The sequence below is a fragment of the Squalius cephalus genome, assembly GCF_949319135.1.
Source record: "Squalius cephalus genome assembly, chromosome: 23".
Lineage (NCBI taxonomy): Eukaryota > Metazoa > Chordata > Actinopteri > Cypriniformes > Leuciscidae > Squalius > Squalius cephalus.
Window position 1 is genome coordinate 12,619,601 of NC_137144.1, and position 22,668 is coordinate 12,642,268.

At 36.9% G+C, this 22,668-nt stretch overlaps 1 protein-coding gene across 3 annotated transcripts; it reads right to left on the minus strand.

Annotated features, from left to right (window-relative positions):
* Positions 1-383: 383 nt before the first annotated feature.
* Positions 384-22,582, minus strand: cep152 (centrosomal protein 152). 3 transcript variants are annotated; one of them, XM_079860029.1, is made up of 29 exons: positions 22,317-22,582; positions 21,948-22,043; positions 15,767-15,876; positions 14,418-14,475; positions 13,964-14,296; positions 13,723-13,885; positions 12,995-13,135; positions 12,527-12,666; positions 12,208-12,408; positions 11,968-12,115; positions 10,580-10,671; positions 10,313-10,476; positions 10,001-10,214; positions 9,825-9,920; positions 8,758-8,888; positions 8,539-8,667; positions 8,314-8,449; positions 7,663-7,848; positions 7,173-7,445; positions 6,096-6,227; positions 5,683-6,017; positions 4,653-4,842; positions 4,412-4,475; positions 4,171-4,323; positions 2,555-2,648; positions 2,393-2,475; positions 1,878-2,034; positions 1,691-1,797; positions 384-1,568 (listed from the first exon to the last, which is right to left on the minus strand). In XM_079860029.1, the coding sequence occupies exons 2-29, from the start codon at positions 22,032-22,034 to the stop codon at positions 787-789; spliced, it is 4,899 nt and encodes a 1,632-aa protein (XP_079716155.1). In that variant the 5' UTR covers positions 22,035-22,043; positions 22,317-22,582; the 3' UTR covers positions 384-786. The 3 variants fall into 3 exon arrangements, with proteins under 3 accessions (XP_079716155.1, XP_079716154.1, XP_079716156.1); XM_079860028.1 differs by having other exon boundaries at positions 4,171-4,326; XM_079860030.1 differs by lacking the exons at positions 21,948-22,043; positions 22,317-22,582 and adding an exon at positions 16,744-17,197 and having other exon boundaries at positions 4,171-4,326.
* Between the last annotated feature and the right edge of the window lie 86 nt (positions 22,583-22,668).

Genomic DNA, 22,668 nt, shown 5'->3' on the forward strand with positions numbered 1-22,668 from the left:
CACACACGCTTAAAATGAAATGAGTGTGAATAAAATATGACTGAATTGCCTGATTTCCCGTCAAAATGTAACCCTGTTTCCATGATAAAAAGGAGCTATTATATAAATATTAGCATTAAAATGATCCAAATCTTTTCACTGTAACCTGTCAACCCTGTTACTTTTATCTCAGTCATATATAATGTATTTAGAGATAATATTAATGAATACAATTCATTAACACTTAAATACATTATTTGCCTGCTATTTCATATGAGTTATAGAATAGTGTATACGTCAGAGTGTATATTTGATAATTGTCTAACATTTAAAATCTAACAAAAAATAATTACCTCAGCTAAGCAAAAAAAGTCTAACTAACCATTTCATAGAACGACCCAAATGACGTTTAACAATATGCGCTTTATTTCATCTTTGACCTCATTTTATCTGGCACTGGACTTTGATTGGAGGTACAGAACAAAACATCCGTAAGGATAAACTGCAGTCAGGTGTCAGGAATATAAAATCACTTATTAACTGTCACTGTGTGCCTTGTGTTTTATGATGGTTTGTTTAGTCAGTGTGAAAGAAGATAAGAACAAAAAGAATCAGTTTGATTAATGTAAAACTATGTTGTTTTATTAAGTTAAAAGATAAATTCATGCACTGACAGCACAACTGCTAAGACGAGTACAAAAGACATTTGGCTCAAACAAGTAAAAAAACACATTGCACAAGGTTAACTGAGACTGCAACTCTTTTAAATACAAAGAATATTTGCACAGGCACAAACAAATCGAAATGTCATTCCTGAAGCAGTGCCAACGGGCTGTCGAACCCACTGTCCTGCTGACGCACTTTCAACTCTGAAAATAAGCTCTTTGGACGCATTTTCAAATGGACACCATGTCCCTCAGATCCAGGGATCGGCTCTCTGTGTTTATTTGTTCTTCTGTCCACACACACGCTGGGTTTAGAGTAAGACGGAGGTTGAACAATCTCTTTGTATATCGTAACATCAGAGTCGCCGATGGAGCTTCCAAAGTCCAAACCACACAAGGACGGGCCGTTGAATGAGAAAGGCTTCCCAGGCTCAGGATAGGAGGACGTCAGGTGAATGTTGTTCATAAAGTTGGAGCCGTTACTGGTTAAACTCCAGTCACTCTGTCCATCATCCCGAACAGGCGCTTCTTCAATCAGGAATGATTGACCGGCTGATGGTTCTGCTCTGCCGGACTCAAAGCCCTCCATGAACATTTCCCTGCTCTGCTTTCTCAGTGTGATATTAGGCGTCCTGACATCGCTGTTAAAAACACTGTCATGAAAGTGTGTGTGTTTCTGAGTTACCTGACCAACCGTAAGAGGGTCTTTAGATCCACAGATCACTGCAGACTTCAGGGAATCTGGTTCAAAGCCTTTAGGTTTGAGACCTGTCTGTTTAGCCGTCGTGGATGCATAATTTGTGTCCGTTGGGCAGTAGATCTGATGGATCCGTTTGTCCTTACCATCCTTGTGGGCTTCAGCTCCGTGTATCTCAGCACCCAGCACTTTAGCAGGAGAGCCAATGTCTGTTTTGTCTGATCCACCTAAGCAAAAATACATTTTCACAGTATAAAAGTACGGTAAAAGTGCCATATCATGCTAATAATGAAGACTTGCGTAAGATTTTTTTACAAATCTTGAACGAACACTCGAGCTCAAAGCATACCTTGAGAGTTCTGTGTTCTTGAAAGCTTGCGTTTGGACACCGGGGTCTCGAGGACCTTGGCCATGGCGGCCAGTTTGCTGGCAGCATTTATGATTTTCTTCTCTGCTCTGGAGAAAGAAAAAGTGCAGAATGAAGAGCAGAGCAGAGTAAGAGTAAGAGAGAGGAGATCATCTGTGCGTCCCCATACCCCGTGGCCTGGCCTCCGTCGTCCAGCAGCTCCTGCAGGCAGGTGAGGTAGTACCTGCGCATCCGTCGGGCCGTGTCCTGCCTCTCCCTCAGGACCTCAGTCCTGATCAGCTCTGCCGCCCGCTCTTTACTCTCCTGCAGGTAACGCAGCATGTCGCCTACAAACGTATGAAATAAAACCCGAGTTGAGGGAGCTACTTTATTAACTGTTAGCTTCAGTTTCAAAGTAGTTAAACTGCAGACAAGCCCTTTTAGTAGTTAGCTACTCTACAAGTCTGGTAGGGTGTAGGTAACTACATTCAAACTACTCAAGCGTGTAAAAATAACTTTATAAAATAAATAATTGATCTAAACTGTAAAATCTAGACCATTTTAAAAATAATTTAGTTGTGTTGCTACAGTACTTTAAAATGTGGTAATTCCCCAACACTGGTCTTATTGAAGAACATGTTTTTTAAATGAGGAATAAAATGCGATTAGTTCTGTAAAACATCAGTATAGAGGCCTTGCACTCACCTCTGATTTTCTCCACTGCTTTCATGTATTGCTCCTTCATTTCCTCAAGTCCTGCTTGAAGATTCTGCTGGCTGACTGAACCGCTGCAACATTGATGAAGACTGTTAGTGTCTAAGACCCGCTGCTCTTATGAAAGAAAACAAACTTGAAGTGTTTACAAACCTTGAATGTGCTTCTGCAGTTGAGGATTGTTTCAGTTCCTCAAGGGCTTTGAGATGAGCCTGCTGCTCCTTCTGCAGGGCTGCCTCGTGCTCATCTGATTTGACATGAAAAACAACGATAAAAAAAAAGAAGTCTTCTCCCACATGCCAATTGCTTCTTATGAGGGTCCATTTGTGCCAATCAGTAATAATGTTACGTCCCTGTGGGTGTGCCTGAATATTTTCCTCCTTCGCTCCCTGTCATTCTATTAGACTCACCCCTATTGACTGCTATTGGCCTGAGCAGCTGTCAATCATCATTAACCTGTGTGACATCACTGCTGAATGAACGCCAGAAAGAACGCATGCTAGTCGTCTTTGACTCTAAACGAGCAACAGCGAAAGCAAACGAGGTGAATTTAACATTTGCTAGTGCTTGTTATTATTGTGACAGTATTTGCTTGTACCGTTTTGTCTTGTCATCTTGCACCTCATCCAAACTTTGTTACTTTTGTAGTCATTCTGATGGTGATTGTTTCTCCATATACCGGAGAAAGTGAACAAGTAAGACGTCACATGACATACACTGTCTAACACTGAGTTTTTGATGTATTAGACACATTAGGTTAGAAGTTAGTCTTGGGTTTTCTTTTCTTTTCTCTCCTCTGGCGTCGCTCACGTCCCTTTTCCCTTGGGTTTATTTTTGTATTGATTTGTTTTTGTAAATGTTGTTTTGTCTTTGTGCATTTATCTATCATTATTATTTCTCATCTCTTGTATACTTTTCACTTGTGTATAAAAAATCTATTCTTTTGGCATTATTTATGCTTGTGTGTCTCTTGCCATCCCCACATACCATTACAATTATCACAAACTAAATGTTACCCCTTCCAACCCTAGACAAAATCAGGGTTTCAAATACATCTGGTAATCAAATAAATTAGCTGAGAAATTAAAAAAATTTTTTAGAAAAAAACCCTCTAAACATAAAGATGAACTGTATACATTTTTTGTCCCTTTTCCACTTGCTGATGATACAGACAGTAGAGAGAAAACAGGAAATGATGAGGAGAAAAGACCAGTATCATTTTCTTTAACTAAAAATCATTTGTTTAACTGAAATAAAATAAAACAAATATTAGACGACAAATTAAACTTAACTTAAACTTAAGTGGCATACTGCGCGTATCAGTTTCTCCCATTCATAAATAACAGGAGTAAACCGTCTCTGTAAATCTAGTCTTTGGCTAGACTAACTGGGACTAGTCACAGCACTTACATATTGTTGCCCTTTAGTTGGTTTGACTGCTTCTATTATTATCCTCATTTGTAAGTCGCTTTGGATAAAAGCGTCTGCCAAGTGATTAAATGTAAATGACGGCAAAAAGACATTTCGCAAACCATTTTTAAGACTTTTTTCCCTCAAGAATGTAATTGGGACACACATCACGGTTCCCACACATTTAAACAATACGTTTTTCTTTGAATTGTTTTACTTTTCACTTTTTCCATGACTGTAGGAACTTATTTTTCACAATTATTTTACATTATATTATAATTTATAACGAATAATACTTGATTAATTGACTGGTATCTGAAAATGTGTCCCCATAGTGTCTAACATTGAGGATCTCACACCTTTCATCTTCTGCAGGGTGCTTTTGTGCTCGCGAACGCTCTTCTGGAGCTGGCGGCAGGCCTTTTCTAGATGTCTCTGGAGCTCTTGATTCTTCTTCTGGAGTTTGGCCAGAGGCTCAGTGCATTCCCCCTGCTTCCTCTGGGCCGTTAGACCTGCTGCAGGGAGAGGAACCAGTGAGGAGGGAAGAGGTACTGATTCCAGCAGTGTGTGTGTGTGAGGTGTGTGTGCTGAGGGCCTTACCGATCTCTGCCTCGTGACGCTCCCGGGTTTCCTTCAGCACACGTCTCAGCTTGTCTTCGCTGCTCTGAGGTGTGAGAGACATTAAATATTTCATGTGTTTCTCTGGGTGGAGACCGATGATCTAGAGACTGCATAAATATGATTACTGTGTAAGTATAATAAAGAACAGAGATCTCTGTGGGTGTGGCCGTGTTCATTACAGTGACACAGCATTTCAAATAGTGTAATGAGATATACACACCTTCTTCCACTCCTGCTTGGCTTGGTTGACGGCTTGAGTGAGCGATTCTCTGCAGATCTCCCAGACTCTGGAGCGAACGGTTCCTGGCACACTGCTGAGCTTGTGTTCATCCGGACTGCCTCTCCTCTTCACTCCCTCCTCCAGATCCTCGAGCACCTCCTCCAGCACCCGCTGCCTCTCCTCCTGCAGTCTGCAAAACAACAGTCCTTTAAAACACAGCCTATATTCAGAAGCTCATATGTTCAGAAGGTTTGTGTTCAGGAGTCAAAAGGTTTGATCCCTTTTATGCTCCAATATTGTGCTTCTATTGATTACAATTATTTTATAAAAAAGCAGTAACAGTGTGTATTTGTTTTTACATTGGTTTACATCACTATAATTTAATTACTTTAGAATTAAAAATGTATTTATATAGATCTACAAAATATGTAAATTAAAATACTAAATATTTCTGTTCAATTGAATTACAAATGTTATTTTCATATCATTGAACAGCAATATTTAATAAATAAAAAAATAAAAAAAAATAAAAATAAAAAAAAATATATATATATATATATATATAGAGAGAGAGAGAGAGAGAGAGAGAGAGAGAGAGAGAATTTGATTATTAAAATATGACATCAAATATTTAATCTTTATTATATTATTTATATGCTTTTTATTGTTAATTAAAACTGAATAAATATTAAATGAAAAACTCAACAAAAAAAAATTGTTTAGGAATGTTGAAATAAGTTAAGTATGTAAGTACTTCAACTGAAACAGACATAACAATAAATTAAATGGACAAAAAATACATAAACAGAAGCTAAATTAAACTAAATAGAAATCTAAAAAATAAACTAACAAAAATGGCAAACAAAAAACTACAATTTTTACAATCAAATTTGAATGAAACCTGAAAATATGAATACTACCAATAAATACCAATACATACCATACCAACAGTACATAAATACACTGAAATACACACACATACATATGTATTTATTAGCAATCCCTCGTAATTATGAAGATTATTATGAACCTGATCTCGTGTTGAGCGCTCCACTCCTGCTCCTTCTCCCTGAGGGTTTTCTGTAGCTCTGCGTCAGTTTGCTCCAGGTTCTGCTCTCTCTGGAGCTGCGCCCTGAGGCGGGACATCTCCTCCTGCTTGTCCTCCATCCACACGTCTCGGGCCGCAGCCAGCTCTGCTTTGATGAGGGCAGCCTGGTCCTGGCATGAGCGCTCCAGTCGGGTGCAGAGGGTAAGCACTTCCTCCTGGAGCTCCCGGTTTCTCCTGTTACACTGCTCCAGCTCGGTGCACCTGGTGCGGACCGTGTCCTGCCACCTTTCCTCCACTGCCTTGACGGCTGAAGACACCTGGGGTTAGGAGGAGAGTGTTGAGCAACTAAATTAAATATGAAGAAATCATTTTAGAATGGCCAGTGCAATAAATACCTGTTCCTGGACATGCTGCTGTTGTAGTCGCTCCCATTCATCCTTCTCTGTCTGCAAGCTGCTTTTGTATTCTGGGAGGGAGGTCAAGTCCTGGAGCCATCGAGAACGAGCCCTTGATATCGCACCTTCAACCTAAGAAATGGCAGAAATGTATTTTAATAATCTGTAGGCATGGGTCATGATGAACTAGTCCATTTTTAAAAATATAATATATGTAAATGTAAGGCTGGGTGATAAAACGATAATGATAATTATCACAATATAATTTCCCTCGATAAAATGATAAAGGTTTGATAATGTTTATGCGCCAAAAGGCATACAAATACCATAGAAACCATATAGTTACATATGACCATGATATTGAGGTGCTCTATGCCTGGTTTGACCTGTGGTTATCATGATCGAAATGTGCAATACTACGGAAGACCAATGATTAATTCTAATAAAACTCAAACAGTTACAATATTTAAATGTTACCCTATAAAAATGAGATTGTTTCAACTTGTTGAAACAGATGTTACTGTTTTTGTTAATGAACATAAATCATCCCAACTCAAGTTACTGCTACTGTCAACTCAAGCTACAATCAAATGTGCATTTCTAAGAGACAAAACGTGTAATATTATTAATATTGCAGCCTGCACTGCAAACTGTGCCGAAGATACACATTCAAAGTCGGGCAACACAAACCTGTGTCAAGACTTGAAACAATATCACCCGTTAGAACATGCAGAATCTAAGAAATAAATTTTTCTATTAAGATATTTATTTTATTAAGGAAAAAAGACTGAAAAAGTGTAAAGAATTAAGAAAATATTTTGAATAATCTACCGCAGATTCGTAAAATGTTCAATAAAGAGTAGTTTAAAACAACAATTACGGTCTGGTTTCTACAACTTTCACTTAGGAGGAAAAATCTGCCTTTAAACTTGAATGAAATAAAGATTTGACATTTATCTTGATAATTATCGATATAGACTGATTTGAAAAAAAAATTTGTGATAATTTTTTTGGCCATATCGCCCAGCCCTATGTAAATGGTAGTATATAATGTTAAGAGCTGTAAACCCGTCACACCTGGAGCGCTATGTCATCAGTGTGCTTCTGCTGCAGCTCTCTCTCAGCGTGTCGCACTGCTTCCTCCACGGCTCTGGCCTGGGCGGTCGAGGCCTCCAGCTGCAGGCTCTCTCTCTGAGCTCTGAGCCGGACCTCCAGGTCCTCCGCTGAAATCAGCTGCCCCGCCGACTCAGACGAGCCGGTCTGACACGCTCCCTCACGGGTGTCTGACAGCCTGGCCTTCCGGACCTCTTCCTCAGCGTCCTGTAACCTCTGAGCCCAGGACTTCTCCAACTAACACAAAGACAGACAGACAAAAAACAAACAGACAAAGAGACAGATGAAACACATACAGCCAGATGAAATAAAAGACAAAAGAAACAAAGCAAACACGTAAATATAAGAGCATTTGACCTCCATCTGAATGGCACAACAGTGGTATTTAGTAAGATCATGCTGGCTTGGCACAGAGCAGAAAGAACAGTGATGTAAACAGCCCATCATCACTAACCGTGTCCTGCTCCTGCTGCCAGCTCTTCCTGGCCGCTTCCAGCTGCTCTCTGACCTGCAGCTCAATCTCAGCCTGTGTGTGTGTCCTCCACTGGGCTGTGAGCCGAGACACGTCCTCCCGATGCTGACACTCCAGGTCAGACCTCAGTGTCTCCAGAGCGCCCTCACTCTCCTCTCGCCTCTTTAACTACAACACCAACAAACATGATCAAATATCAACGTCTCACACACACACACACACTTTTGACTCTTAGAAGAGAGTCAGGTCTACCCAGTTAGACAGAAATGGACAATCTAAAAAAAAAAAATAATAATAAAAAGAAAATAGTAAATTAATTATATAAATCAAATAAATAAATCAAATCACACAATATATATATATATATAATTATTTAAATAAACAATTAAAATGCGATTAAATAAACAAATAGAAATGAAATTATTTTATAAATTAATAACAAATTACTCAATAAATAGACAAACAAATGTAAATTAAACAAATGAATACATTTAACTTAAAAATTAATTAAAAATGAGTTAAATTAAATTACTCAACAAAAGTAAAAAAAAAAAAAAATTAATTAAACTTATATAAATAAATAACATAATATAAATAAATAACTAAAATCAATATTCATCATCTAGTGCTTGCCTCAATTTCTTTCAGTCTCTTCTCTTCTTCAAGCTTGTTTTGGAGATTTTCCTCCAGCTTGTCCTTCTCTTTGCAAACAGAAATGTAGCATTCCTGCACAGCTAACACCTCCTGACTGAGATCAGCCAGCTTTGACCTGTGGAAAGTCAGCAGATGTGCTTTATAAAGGCTGTATTGTAATCCATCATGAAGTAATAGACTGGTTGTATGTTAAAGGTGAAGTACTGGAGCTGTTGTGTGTGCTGCAGATGCTGGCTGGCGAGTTGCTCTATGTGAGCCGTGTGCTCTTGCGTGAGCTCCTCACGGACACGATGCACCACATCATCCCTGTACTGCTGCTGAGTCCGCTCATATCTGCACACACACAGCATTTCAGATATGAAGATCCACAGACGGTGCGCTAGCGTCAAATTAACTCTCACTCAGAATGAATGACTCTGTGACCTCTCTTCTGCTTCCTGTTTCTCCTGGTCCAGCTCCTGGATCATCTCTCTCATCTTGGTGCAGAGCTCAGAGTTGGCGGCCTTCACCTTCTCCTCACTCTGCTTCAGATCCTGATTCCTCTTCTCCAGAGCCTAAAGTTCACAATAGAGACGGGTCAGGATGGTCCAACAACTAGCTAATTAAACAATGACTTCTTTTAGAACAATTAGATCAAGACTAGTGTTATTGTAGTATTATTTATAAACTAGTATCGTCCTTATTAATATTTAGAATTAGATTTTATTTTAAGTTTTAGTCATTTTGCTGTGCTTTCGTCTTGTAAATTTCAGTTTTAATAATGTCAGTACTTCAACAAACTCCAAGGCAACATTTCTAATTTTTATTTTTTTAAGTTTATTTTGGCTTTATTTCAATTAACAAAAATTATTTTAATAGTTTTATTGAATGAAAACAACACTTTTTACCCCATCATTTCATGTCTATCAATACAAAAGGCCAAAATATATTTATTCATTTATATTATCACCATTCTAATTTGTTGCTGAACTGAATATTTATATTTTCAATTAATTTGTTTCGTGATTTCTTTTTCTTTATATCAAGGTGAAAGTTTTTGATTATTTTAAACATTTTATCTACAAGTTTAGAGATTTATTCCTACATTTCTTTTTTCTTCATTTATTTGATAATAAATATTTTTTTATTTATATTTAATACATATGTTTTCAAAAAATATTTCTATTTAACTTCAATTTATTTGATCTAAATGTTTAGATATGTTTCTCTCTAAACATTTTTTACTACATACATTTCTACAAAACATTACATTTATTTTTATTTCAGTTTCAATAGTTTCTCATACTTAAACTTGAACCAAGGCAACATTTCTAATTTTCTAGTTTAAGTTAAAAATGTTCATCTATAGTATGTTCTATCTATATTATATTCAGTAAATTATTTCAGTTATCAAAAATGATTTGAAAGATTTAAGTGAACAATAACACTGATCCAGACAGAAAAGTCCTCTAGCTTTGTGAAGACCCAACGGGACCCGCGGGCGTTCTGACCTCCACTCTCTCCTGCAGGACCCTCCGCTCCTCCTGCAGTCTGACGAGGTCTGTGTGAGGGGTGTCCAGCTGTTTCTCCAAGCTGCTCTCCCTCACCTGTAATAAACGCAGAGCGTGTGAGTCGAGCATCCAGCACAGCAGATTGCGCACACAGGTTGATCAGCTGTAGGTCAGACCTCAGAGTCTCGTGCGGTCCTCTCGGCCTGCTGTATCTGCGTCTGCATCTGCTCAGCTCTGCTCTGGGAGCGTCGCAGCTCCTCCTGCAGCTCAGAGATCTTCAGGCGCTTGGTCTTCAGGTGAACGAGGCAGCGCTGCAACTCGCTCCTCAGCTCTCGCACCACGTCCTCCTTCAGCAGGTCGGAGTCTCCTGCTTCTGCAATCTGAGGTGTGCTGGAAAACAAAGCGTGCAACAAAGTCATGGTTAAGAGATTTTACAATATACAATGCAGCAATGCAGTTTGGATCATTATTGTACAATATAACGTTACCTGTGGATGCGTCCATTTCTCCACTTGGACTTCTTGATCCCCAGGTCCATGTAGGACTCAGACAGATGGTTCTCCCAGTCTCTATTAGACTCTAATGAAAGGGCTCCATGTTTAATGGCAGACTCATAGAGATTTATCTGCTCCTTCAGTTCAGTCAACTCTTCCTGTTAGGAGAAGAAACACACAGGCTCTGGTTGTAGCCGTATTAAGGACAGCTTCAGTTTCCCATGAGTTGAAATCCTGTCGCACAGCAGTGCATTGACTGACCTGCAGGGTTTTGTTGATGTCTTCACTGATGGTGCGAGAAGACTGGGTCTGCTGAAGCTTCATCTGTAACTGGCTCATCTCCTGTACAGAGCCTGCAGAGAACAGAAGATGCTTTGGGAAAATGGTCACCGGCACATGGGAGACCAAACTTCTTTAAGAGGACACTGAAAACATGATTTTCCTTTATTTAAAACAAAAGAGTTTCCACTTTAAGAAACCTTTCCCCAACTTTTCTGGGGGGGAAATAAAAATGGTACAAAAGTAAAGAATATGGACTCTTTGAAAATAAGAATTAATAATAAATAAATAAACAAAAGAATTTAGATAAAGAAATGAACTTTATTTTTTATTATAATACTTATTTTTAAATATAATAATTGCAATTAAATGTTATACTTGACTAATTAAACAACAACAACAACAACGCAAATATAATAAAATATTTCAAATAATTAATATTTAAAAAAAATATAGGGAACATAAGTAAAACATTTTATGAAATTGAAGTGAAGATAAAAAAGATGATAAAAAAATAAAAAATATTGAGATAAAACTAAAGAAATTAATTGTTTCTTTTTTATTATAATACTTATTTTTAAATATAATAATTGCAATAAAATATCCTTGACTAATTAAATAACAACATCACAAATATAATAAAATATTTAAAATAATTAATATAAAAAATATATAGGGAACATAAAAAAAATAGATAAAAAAGATGCTAAAAATGTATATTTACATTATAATACTATATTATTTTAAAATATAAAATATAATAATTGTAATAAAACACTTATTTTTTATTATTAAACAACAATAGTGATAACAACAATGATGATGATTTAATAAAACATTGTTTCAAATAATAATTTAAGGGTAGAAAGTTAAAAAATGTATTAAATTAATATTGTTGTTTAATTACAATACTTATTTTAAATATAATAATTGTATTAAATAATAATATAAAATATTATTAAAAATATGTATATTTTTAAAGAGAACGTAAGAGAAAAAATATATATCAAAGTAAAGGGGAAAAAAACTTCAGTTTTTTATTATTAATAAATAATAATAATAATTATTATTATGTAGGATTATTTAATAATTGTAATAATAATGCATATGTAATAATAATAATAATAATAATAATAAATAGGATTTTATATAATCATAAGACAATTTGAAGAAACCCATCCACCTTCTGGTAAGTTAAATGAAAGTGAAGGTTCCCGGATTCTTAATCGTTGCTCAAATATGTATTTAAGCTGTAAGGCTTAAACTGTTTTAACTGCAAGAGAAAAAGATTCCTGGCCCATTTGATTACCCATGAGGCTCCAGCAATCACAACAGTAAACATAAACAGAAGCACGCGGGATGCCACATACCAGTGTGGAGTAGTTTGGCACACTGCTGCTGGCTCTCCTCCAGGCGCTGTGTGAGGGTGTTGATCACAGAGGCTCGGTCCACCTGATCCTCTTCCCTCTGACGCTCCAGCTGCCGGACCTGATCCAGCAAACGCTGGCCTACCTCAGCCTGAGAAACACACAGTGTGAGAAACACAGGCCCGCACTGCCCTCTGGTGAACACCGCCTGTATCAGTGTACTCATATCTACAGATCTCTGACCTGCTCATTCAGACTCTGTGATTGGGCGTCTAGTTTCTGCTGAAGAGTGAGCAGTCTGGCTTCACACTGCTCCCGGATGGCGGCGGTGTCCCTGTCGTGCTGCTCACGTGTTCGCGTGAGAGTGTCCGAGCGACACAGCTCCATCATCTGCTGCTTCATGCTGTCCATCGCAGCCTCGGCCACACGCTGCTGCTTCACGCTCTGTGTACGCACACGTTTCCTCTTACAAGGGTTCTCACACACTATTTTAACAAGCCCTAAATGCATGATTTTACTTTGACTTGCTCATGCTGTGCATGAGGAAAGCGTGAGCTCGTACCTCTTGCTCTCTGTCTGTGAGAGACTGAATCTGTTTCTCCAGAGATCTGATTCTCCCCTGCAGCTGAGCTTCTCTCTCTTTCGCCTCCTCTACCAGAGCGCTGGACTCCTTCAGTGATACCATCAGTCCGTCCTTCTCATCTTGAGGAAAACAAACAGTATTAAAACCAATGAGACCCAAACTGTTTACAGCTGGTATTAAGATGCGTTTTGTATCCAAAGATTTTAATTAAAAAGTATGTATTGTAATAACATTGTAACATGCAAAACTTTTAAATGTTTTCACATTCACTCATTAATGAGAAATTAATCATCAGATAAATAATTTATTGAAAAAAAGAAATTTAAGTTATGACTGTAAGCTTACGTTTCACTGGCTCAAAAATAGTATACATTTTTATAAGGGCTAATACCTTTTTGAAGCTCATTTCAGAGCTGAATTTAACAGTGTTAATCTTATAAATCTGACCTTTGACGATGGCGAACTGGTGCTCCAGATATCTCATCCTCCTCCTGCAGTCCTCTAGTTTCTGCTCCAGCTCCTCGATCTGTCTGGATTGAGCTCGATTTAAAATCTGAAGCTGCGACAGCTGCTGGCCTTCTGAGGTATCTGAACAACATTCATACAACACACTTCAGTATCCTAAAATACTGCTAACATTGTCTTTACAAATATCTGTTTTCAATCAATTTTAGATTATATTCATTATACCACAGTTTAAAAGTTTGGGGTCAGCAAGGATTTTTTTTTTTTAAAGAAATTAATCCTTTAATTCATCAACAGTGAAAGTAAAGACTTTTACATTGTTACAAAAGATTTCTATTTCAAATAAATGCTGTTATTTTCTCTTAATCAAAGACTCCTGAAAAAATAAATCTATAACGGTTTGCACAATAATACTAAGTATCAAAAATTGTTTTCAACATTGATAAGAAATGCATCTTGAGCAGCAAATCTGTGACACTGAAGACTGAAGAGTAATGATGCTGAAAATACAGCTTTGATCACAGGAATAAATTACACTTTAAAATACATTAAAACAGAAAACAGTTATTTTAAATTGTAATAATATTTTACAATATTGTTGTTTTTAGTCCAAATAAATGAAGCCTTGGTGAGCAGAAGAGACTTCTTTCAGAAACCTTAACTCTTACTGACCCCAAACTGTTGAACAGTAGTGTATAACGGTCTCTCACTCTGTGCTGAGTGCAGGAAGTCCCTCTGAAGCTGGTCAAAGTGGCCATTCTGACTGCTCACTTGAGGATTGAACATCTTCGGCTGATTTGGAGGTTGATGTGGGTGGTAACTGGCCTTGTAGTGGCCAGTGGGTTTGTTCCCAGCTCCTCCATTATCAAAAACCTTCAACAAATGTGCAAAATTATAAATTGGCCAAACAATTTTTAATAACTGAAGTAAAGGTCGGCTGCAGACATTCACCTGGAAGCGGTTTCTGATGTCGTTCTGCTCTCCATGGCCCTGGGCCTCGTCTCCCTGGTAAACTGCCCCGTGATGAAGAGCGTTATGAGTGTACGCGTCCTGCTCCGGCCCGTCCCCAGTGGAGAAGTCGGTGACGTGGGACTCGTCCGTGCCTGCGGTTGAGTGTGCATACTCTCCTCTCTGGTACTGGTACTGTCCGTCCTGCGGGTCCCAGCCGGCGGGTAAATGTTCTGTCCCGGTCTGGAGGTGATGAGGGTGACTGTTGGTCTGAGACGTGTGACTCCTATAACTGTAGTCCTCATGATAAGAGCCTTGATCGTGCTCTTCATAATGCTGCAACACATGCAAGAAAAACAAACTTGTTATAGGATATTAAATGCACCAGCCGTACTTTAGTTTTACATGACTGTTTTCCTCCTTTCAATGACCCTCAGAATGAAACGGATAAACTCACTTCCTCATGGGAAGGTCTTGGATGCTCCCATTGTGGCACATTCCAGGCTTGCTGCGGTCTGAAAGACAAACATATACATTTATGAACAGTATGTTTTATTTAACAGGTATTTGAGTTAAGTGTTGCATAAGGGTGTTTTGATCACATGTCGGCCGATAACTAAAGCAGATAGTAATAGTAAATAACACACGATAGTAGAAAAAAAAGATAGTAAATAACACATGCATAATTTCTGCAATTAAATTTATATTACACAATATTTTACTAAAATGTAAAAATATTTTGAAATCGATAATTTATCTATAAAATAAACAGATTTATACTTCAGATGGCAACTTCTTGATTCTATAATCCTATTAGTTTCATAGATAAATAAATGAAAAACAAGAATAAATACAGCAAACATTTGAACCAGCCGTGCACTCAGTAAGTCACGCACCGTCAGTGTTGGGTGTAATGCATTACTAAGTAATCTAACTAGTCATTTAATTACTTTTCCCTTGAAAAACTAAACTAAGGGTTTACTCTTAACTTTTCTGTAATTAATTACAGTTACTTCTCATGTAATTGCATTAAATACTGTAGAATCTATAGAACAATTCTATATAAAACAATAGTGGATTTAACATCAAAATTTGACGTGTAATGTTAACATGTATGCTTTAATGTAACCTTCTCCCTTGAAATACTCTGGTCAGTTCAAGAATGATTTATGCAATTTTATATTATTTATTTGAAAGAATTAAAAGAGCAGTTTCATGTCTACACTGTAAAAAAATTCTAACCCTCCCAAATCAAATTTCAAGTGACCGATAACATCTAAATGTTTCAATTGGCCCAAGTGAAATTCTGTAAATTTAATTTTATAATTTACAGAATTTCACTTGGGCCAATTGAAAAATTTAGATGTTATCGGTCACTTGAAATTTTTGATTTGGGAGGGTTAGAAATTTTTTACAGTGTATCCTTGGTAGAGGTTGATATAGGATTTAGTAAGTAAAAAAGTAATCAGTAATGCAGTTTATATTCAGGCTGCGCACAATTCCTAACAATTTGAACTGCAAGTTTATGAGGTTTGAGTCAGTAAATGTTTATTAGATATTATAATGTTAATTATATTGAAATGGTGTTTTCTGAATGCAGACAATTATTAGAACAGTAAACTAATGAAGATGGAGAATGGGAGCTCTTGTGTGTCTTGTGCGCTCAGCCGCTGGGACAAAATAAAAGTCCTGCTTCCAACACTTATCGGCCATTCAGAAAAATGTATTGGCTGATACAGAGAACTTGAAAAATAATAATAATATACCTTGGCGATATATCAGTAAAGCACTAGTTTTGGTGTGTACCTGTTGTTGTCTTCTGGGTGACTGCAGGTGGAGCGGTGGAGCTCAGGTGAGGAGCAGTCACCACTGTCATCCAGCATATCATCAGGGAGATCAGTCAGGAGCTTGTGGAGCTGAAACAAGAAACCCATCATTCAGAACTGTAGCCATGAGGCTTTTTCACCTCTGCCAGACTGTTAAGGCGCAAGGTCTTCTCGGGTCCACTTGGATGCGGAAACCCAAGGTCAGACTGGAGATAATAGTATCACATGACTGCTATTAGTAGCTTTAGATCTTGGCTAATTTTAACTAAATGTGCTTTTACCGAATCGACTTGAGGAGACCCGAATTCTTTTAAAATATGACAACTTTGCTTTATTGCTTTATTTGCTTTATTCAAATACATATCAATAATTCTATGACAATGTTGTAATCGGTGTTTGGTCCAGGTAATCTGCGCTCTGCAGTGCCCGAGCCATTCGAGAGGAGCAGTGTTGGGACTAGCTATTTAATATCAATTTAAATGGAAATTTCCTTGTCATCTGAAGTAAAACAAAGCTAAATACAGTTGATTCCAAACTAATCAACTAAATTAAATTAAATAAATTAAACTATAACTGTATATTTTTATGTTTTTCCTCAAACAAAATGTGTGAAAGTCAGAAAAAAAGACATTCTGTGCTATTCACACATATCAAATCTTTGTGAGTTTGACCATGACAACTTTCTTTGCTTGGTATTTAAATCAGCGGACATCAATACAACACTGAGTTTTAAGGGAAACACTGAAACTATGAGAAACGAAACAAGCATGTGCAAGCAACCGATCAGCGCAGGGCCCGTAGCAACCGTTTACAAAAACACACCCGCCCGGTTACAGACACGCTGAACTCTCACACCATCACCAACACATGGCCCTGAGGCCTCTTAAAGGAGCCTAGCACACTTAACTTTCAGCAACTCACGATAAAACAGATCAGAGGACAGACAGTCAAACTCACCCTCCATAACTCCTGCTGGATGACTCGCACATCCTGAAACGTTCCCTCGGAAATGAAACTTTCCCGCATTTACACTCCTACGACAGCTACTGCAGGAGCTCTTGGACTCAGTGACATACTGAAGGAGTATTGTGTGCAATGCTGGATATCAGCAGTGTGAGTCATATGAGAAAAGAAAGCAGAAAGCAGAGGAACTAAGCAATCCTCGTTTGTCCAGGCGGAGGTCGGCCCATTGTGGGGGTCAGAATATACGCTTCAGTTAACTGGAGCAGAAACATTCCTCTTCTGATGTTCAACAAAGACAAACAGCCGGTGAAAATGACAGTGCATGTGATGCACATCAAAATCCATGGTTCCATTCGCCTCATACTATTACTTTCCGATCCTAATCCATATGAAAAGTGGCTACAATTTCTCCCTCCATTCAGTGCGAATGTTTACCCCTCTCATTATCTCTCAGTTAAGAGCTCTGAGTATGTAGGGCAGTGGAAACACAGCAAACACACCTGACCTGACTGCATTGCACTTGCACCAATGGCAGCCAATGTTCATTCATGGAGCTGATAGCTGTGAGGTGAGTCAGAACACACACGTTTCTGATTGGAGAAGATCTGCCCTTTAAAAACAAACACGGTTACTGCATGTGACCGAAAACAGAGGAATCTTTAACTACTAATATGAATAACCACAAGGGAGTCTTATTCAACAAATGTGGGCTGGGTGACTACAGTAAAGGTCAGCTGGAAGGCCCTATTTTTTTGCTAACGCTGAAACAAAAATCACAAGAAAACACTACATCTAACTCTTTCCCATTTCTTACAGCACATATTAATGGTTACAGAGCATGCAGGCCATGTCACATGATTTTACAGACAGAAGGACTTGATTAGCATTACAGTACCCAATATTGAAGACACACAAATGATCAAATATCTGTAAGCTTTGAGGTCTTTCTAAAAGCTGTCAAAATAACTTAGTAGATATAAAAATTAAAAATGTGTTTGCTTTCCAAAAACGCATGTATATGTATATGTATGTATATATAGATTTGCTGCTTGCTATTGTTACATGGTATTTTTAGGGTGGAGACAGTCTCATAATAGACATAAATCTTATTTGACATAGGCTATGTGCCTGAACACAATATGATGTTATGAATACATTTGTTTATACATACATACATATACAGTACAGGCCAAAAGTTTGGAAACATTACTATTTTTAATGTTTTTGAAAGAAGTTTCTTCTGCTCAACAAGCCTGCATTTATTTGATCAAAAATACAGAAAAAAAAATGTAATATTGTGATATATTATTACAATTTAAAATAATTGGTTTTCAATTTATTATACTTTAAATTATCATTTATTTCTGTGATGCAAAGCTGAATTTTCAGGATCATTACTCCAGTCTTCAGTGTCACATGTGACATCCAGTCAATCACATGATCCTTTAGAAATCATTCTAATGTTCTGATTTATTATGAGTGTTGGAAACAGTTCTGCTGCCTAATATGTTTGATGAATAAAAGGTTAAAAAGAACTGCATTTATTCAAAATAAAAAAATATTTTCTAATAATATAAATCTTCTTTACTATCACTTTTTATCAATTTAACACATCCTTGCTGAATAAAAGTATTGATTTATTTCAAAAAAAGAAAGAAAAAAAATTACTGACCCCAAATTACTGACCAGTAGTGTATATTGTTGTTACAAAAGATTTCTATTTTTTAAAAAATTGCTTTTTTTTTTTTTTTTTTTTTTTAATACTTTTTATTCATCAAAGTATCCTAAAAAAGTATCACAGGTTATGAAAAAATATTAAGCAGCAGAACTGTTTCCAACTTTGATAATGAATCATCATATTAGAATGATTTCTAAAGGATCATGTGATAGACTGGAGTAATGATCCTGAAAATTCAGCTTTGCATCACAGAAATAAATTATAATTTAAAGTATAATAAATTGAAATCCAATTATTTTAAATTGTAATAATATATCACAATATTACATTTTTTTCTGAATTTTTGATCAAATAAATGCAGGCTTGATGAGCAGAAGAAACTTCTTTCAAAAACATTAAAAATAGTAATGTTTCCAAACTTTTGGCCTGTACTGTATATGTACAACTGTTCAAAAGTTGAGTCAGTAAGATTCTCTTCTGCTCACCAAGGCTGCATTTATTTGATTACAAATACACTAAACAATAATATTGTGAAATATAATTACAATTTAAAATAACTGTTTTCTATTGTAATATATTTAAAAATGAAATTTATTCCTGTGATGGTGAATTTTCAGCATCATTACTCCAGTCTTCAGTGTCACATGATCCTTCAGAAATCAGTCTAATATGATGATTTGACGCTCAAGAAACATTTCTTGAAACGCCAGCTGTGCTGCTTCATAGTTTTGTGGAAATCATGGTGATGATTCCTTCAGGATTCTTTTATTAATATAAAGTTCAAAAGAACAGCAGAACTGAACTTTTTTTTTTTACAACATTAAAAAATGTCTTTACTGTCACCTTTAAATCAATTTATAAAACGGATAGTTCCAGTCCTTGATTCTGATTGGTTGAGCCGCGTTCGAAGCCGTTGTAAATTACTCGACAAACACACACCTGTGACCGCATCACATTAGTGTTACTGCGCAACTGCCGTGTGTGATTCTCTGTTGTTGCATGTGTTTCTTGGCACCTCTTTGGAACTACATTGCTTGGCGGAGGAATAAATGTGTTATAAAGTTATATTTTTTGTTGCTGGTGTTTATTTTATGAATAAAATAAATATTAAAATTAGGGCTGTCAAACGATTAATCGCGATTAATCGCATCCAAAATAAAAGTTTGTGTTTACATAATATATGTGTGTGTACGGTGTATAATTATTTTCTATATATAAATACACACACATGCATGTATATATTTAAGAAATATTTGCATGTATATACTGTGTATATATATTTATATTATATATAATTTATATTATATATAAATATTTCATATATAAATAACACATTTTTCTTAAATATATATGCATGTGTGTGTATTTATATATAGAAAATAATTATACTCCATACACACACATATATTATGTAAAAACAAACTTTTATTTTGGATGCGATTAATCGCGATTAATCGTTTGACAGCCCTAATTAAAATGAATATTTTTATGAAGTAACCGTTCTATAAAAGCAATAAGCCCCTTGAAGCCGTGTTTTACAGTGGATTTAGAACAGCTAAGGGGCGTTGTTATGCACGACGCGGACTGGAGTTTAGGCGGATTTAGGCTTTGTGGGGCTTATTGCTTAATTAATGCATCCTTGCTGAATATCAATTTCTTTCAAAAAAGAAAATTCTTACTAACCCCAAACTTTTGAACGATAGTGTATAATGGGAAGTGTATAAATGCAGACACTAGTCACCATTTTCCCTCATTTTTTTTTTAATCACAATTAAGCATTCTATTCACTTTGTTGGATTGTGCCAAAATGTTAGATCAGATGGATCTCCATGTCAGAAACATCAGATATATCAGATCCGACCCCGGACGCTGAATCTCTGCCAGAAGATATACGTCTCCTATCAGCCCGAGAGTTTGACTGAGAAAGCCAGGGAAGAGCAGAAGCAGGAGACAAAGTGATGATAATAAAAAGAGCAGTTTATTGAATAATCTTGCTGTCGTTTTGTGTATTTTTCAATGTTCACTGCTCAGACTTCGTGTAATCGTTACACTACTCAATGCCAGTACAATTCCAACAAGTGTTATTATACCAAGAGAAAAACAACTGAAAAGTAGCCAACTCCTTTACAACATCGTCCTGAGACGTTAAAGACCTTGAAATGGAGACATTCTCTCATCTCCCACTCGTGAAGACAAACATCCCTTCAAACCACACCATCATAAGATTTAAACAACAATAGGAAATAGATAATAAGTAATATAAAATATAAAAACAAACGACATGAAAAATGATTAAATGATAAAAAAATGTATCAATTATGTCAATAAAATAATAATAATATGAAGAAATGATAAGTCAAATGTTGTCGTAGAAGTCACACTGCATGACTGTGCGTAAGATCTTCTGACAGGGCCAGAATTTTGTCAATAAAATGATCGCACCGGTCATTAATCGGCTGTCGGTGAACATGTCAATCTAACGAGCAAAGACTTCAGATTATGGCCGAGGAACAGAGGAATCTTGAAAGATTCTTAAAATTAGTCCCAGATGGCCAAATCATTGCCAAAATTGTACATTATTACAGACAGACATTAACAGAGTGAAAGATGCATTGTTTATTAATGGAAATGTTATAAATGTCTATTTCTGATTATATGTTGTAAATCTACATAAAAAGTTTGACACTAACTTTTATGGAATTATGACACTAACATTGCGTCCGAAATCGCATGCTGTCTGAGTAGGCACGACGTTTAAATTGACTTCGCGATCGTTAAAAGTATGTTCTGTTTAGTATCAATAAGGGTAGTATGAATGAAATTCGGATGTACTACATCCGCCATGTTGTTACTGTCACGTGACCTACCAGCCTTCACTGCCATTCATAAATCTTCTCCCGCTGAATGATACAAAGGTCTTGTAATTTTGTGAATGTTTTTTTTTCATGTGTGTGTTCTTTGCTCGCCTGGCTTCAAAGTGTATGTTGTATTGTTTCGTTGTTGAAAGCCTAATAATAGTTTTGCTTTTTCAAATCCTCTCCCGTGGCCTCATGGGACAGTAAAGTGTCCATCGAATGTGCTCTTCAGAATCTCACCGGATGTAGTCGGTCATCCGGGGACTTTTCACCTACTGTTTTTCGAACACTATGTATTCGGACATACTGTGTTGGCGTACTGTTTTCGCACACTACATAGTAGGAAAGTATTTGATTCCTGATGCAGCATAAGTCATATTTATAAAGCCTAAACAGTCAAAATGATGACATAAACAGTCAATTTCGACAATAAGTCGAGGCTTCCATTCATAATATCACTGACAGGTCTAATTTAAAACTTATAATCTACTAGATTAAAATAACCAGCCCTTGATGTTCATGCACACAATTTATCAGATTGTTTTTTTTGTGTGTGTGTCTGCAGTATGCATTTCTCTCCTGATGACAGATGCCAGTTTCGTGAGTGTGTGTGTGTGTGTGTATTACTGTGAAATTACTGCAGTGTTCAGTAACGGGACAGTCACCTCTTGTTCTCTGGCATAGTCTTCCTGATCATACTCCTCTTCCTCCTGCTGGGTCTGTAAAGCAGCACTGTCGAAATCAATGGACATCTTGCTGACCTGAGACGAGACACACACACCTGAGACGAGACACACACATCTGAGACAGGAAATAACCAGCAACCACTTCATTTAACCAGTCCAACTCACAACAAAACGAAACCAACTGCTTTCCTATATGCTAGTGCGTATGTAGCATCATAAAACATTGTTAATGCCATACATTTATAGTTTCTCTGCAACCCATAACACATTATTCGGACTGTCGCAGCAGAAATGTATTTCATTTAGCACTATACAAATGGTATTTGTGTTTAAATAGTCTCTTCTTACCTTTTAAAGTCGCCGCAGTGCTACATTAACACAATAATCCGAAATAAAGTGCTTCTATGAGGAACATTACAGTGTCTCGGTGACTCACAAGCTCAATATTGATTTGAAATGACACGAGCATGATAAATAAACGGCCAGCGAATGTCTGTTCAGCCGTTACGTTACAGAATCAGATGGTAAAACTCGTTTAATGCGGACTAAAAGCGATATTACAGCAAATATATTGATATAGTATCTATCCATTGAAACATGGCGCTCTAAACAGCGGCAAAAGTCCTGGATTTTGATTGGCTGACGGGAGGGACGACGTCACGTGAACGTTACAGCCAATGGTTACGGCATATCAAATGTC

What these genes read in the sequence shown, in the direction of transcription:
- cep152 (XM_079860028.1), bottom strand. Translation starts at nt 22,034, where the DNA reads ATGTCCATTGATTTCGACAGTGCTGCTTTACAGACCCAGCAGGAGGAA. An exon ending in ACTATGCCAGAGAACAAGAG is followed by an intron (nt 15,877 to 21,947) that starts GTGACTGTCCCG and finishes TTCTTGTTTCAG; the next exon opens with CTCCACAAGCTCCTGACTGA. An exon ending in GCGTCACGAGGCAGAGATCG is followed by an intron (nt 4,327 to 4,411) that starts GTAAGGCCCTCA and finishes CTCTCCCTGCAG; the next exon opens with CAGGTCTAACGGCCCAGAGG.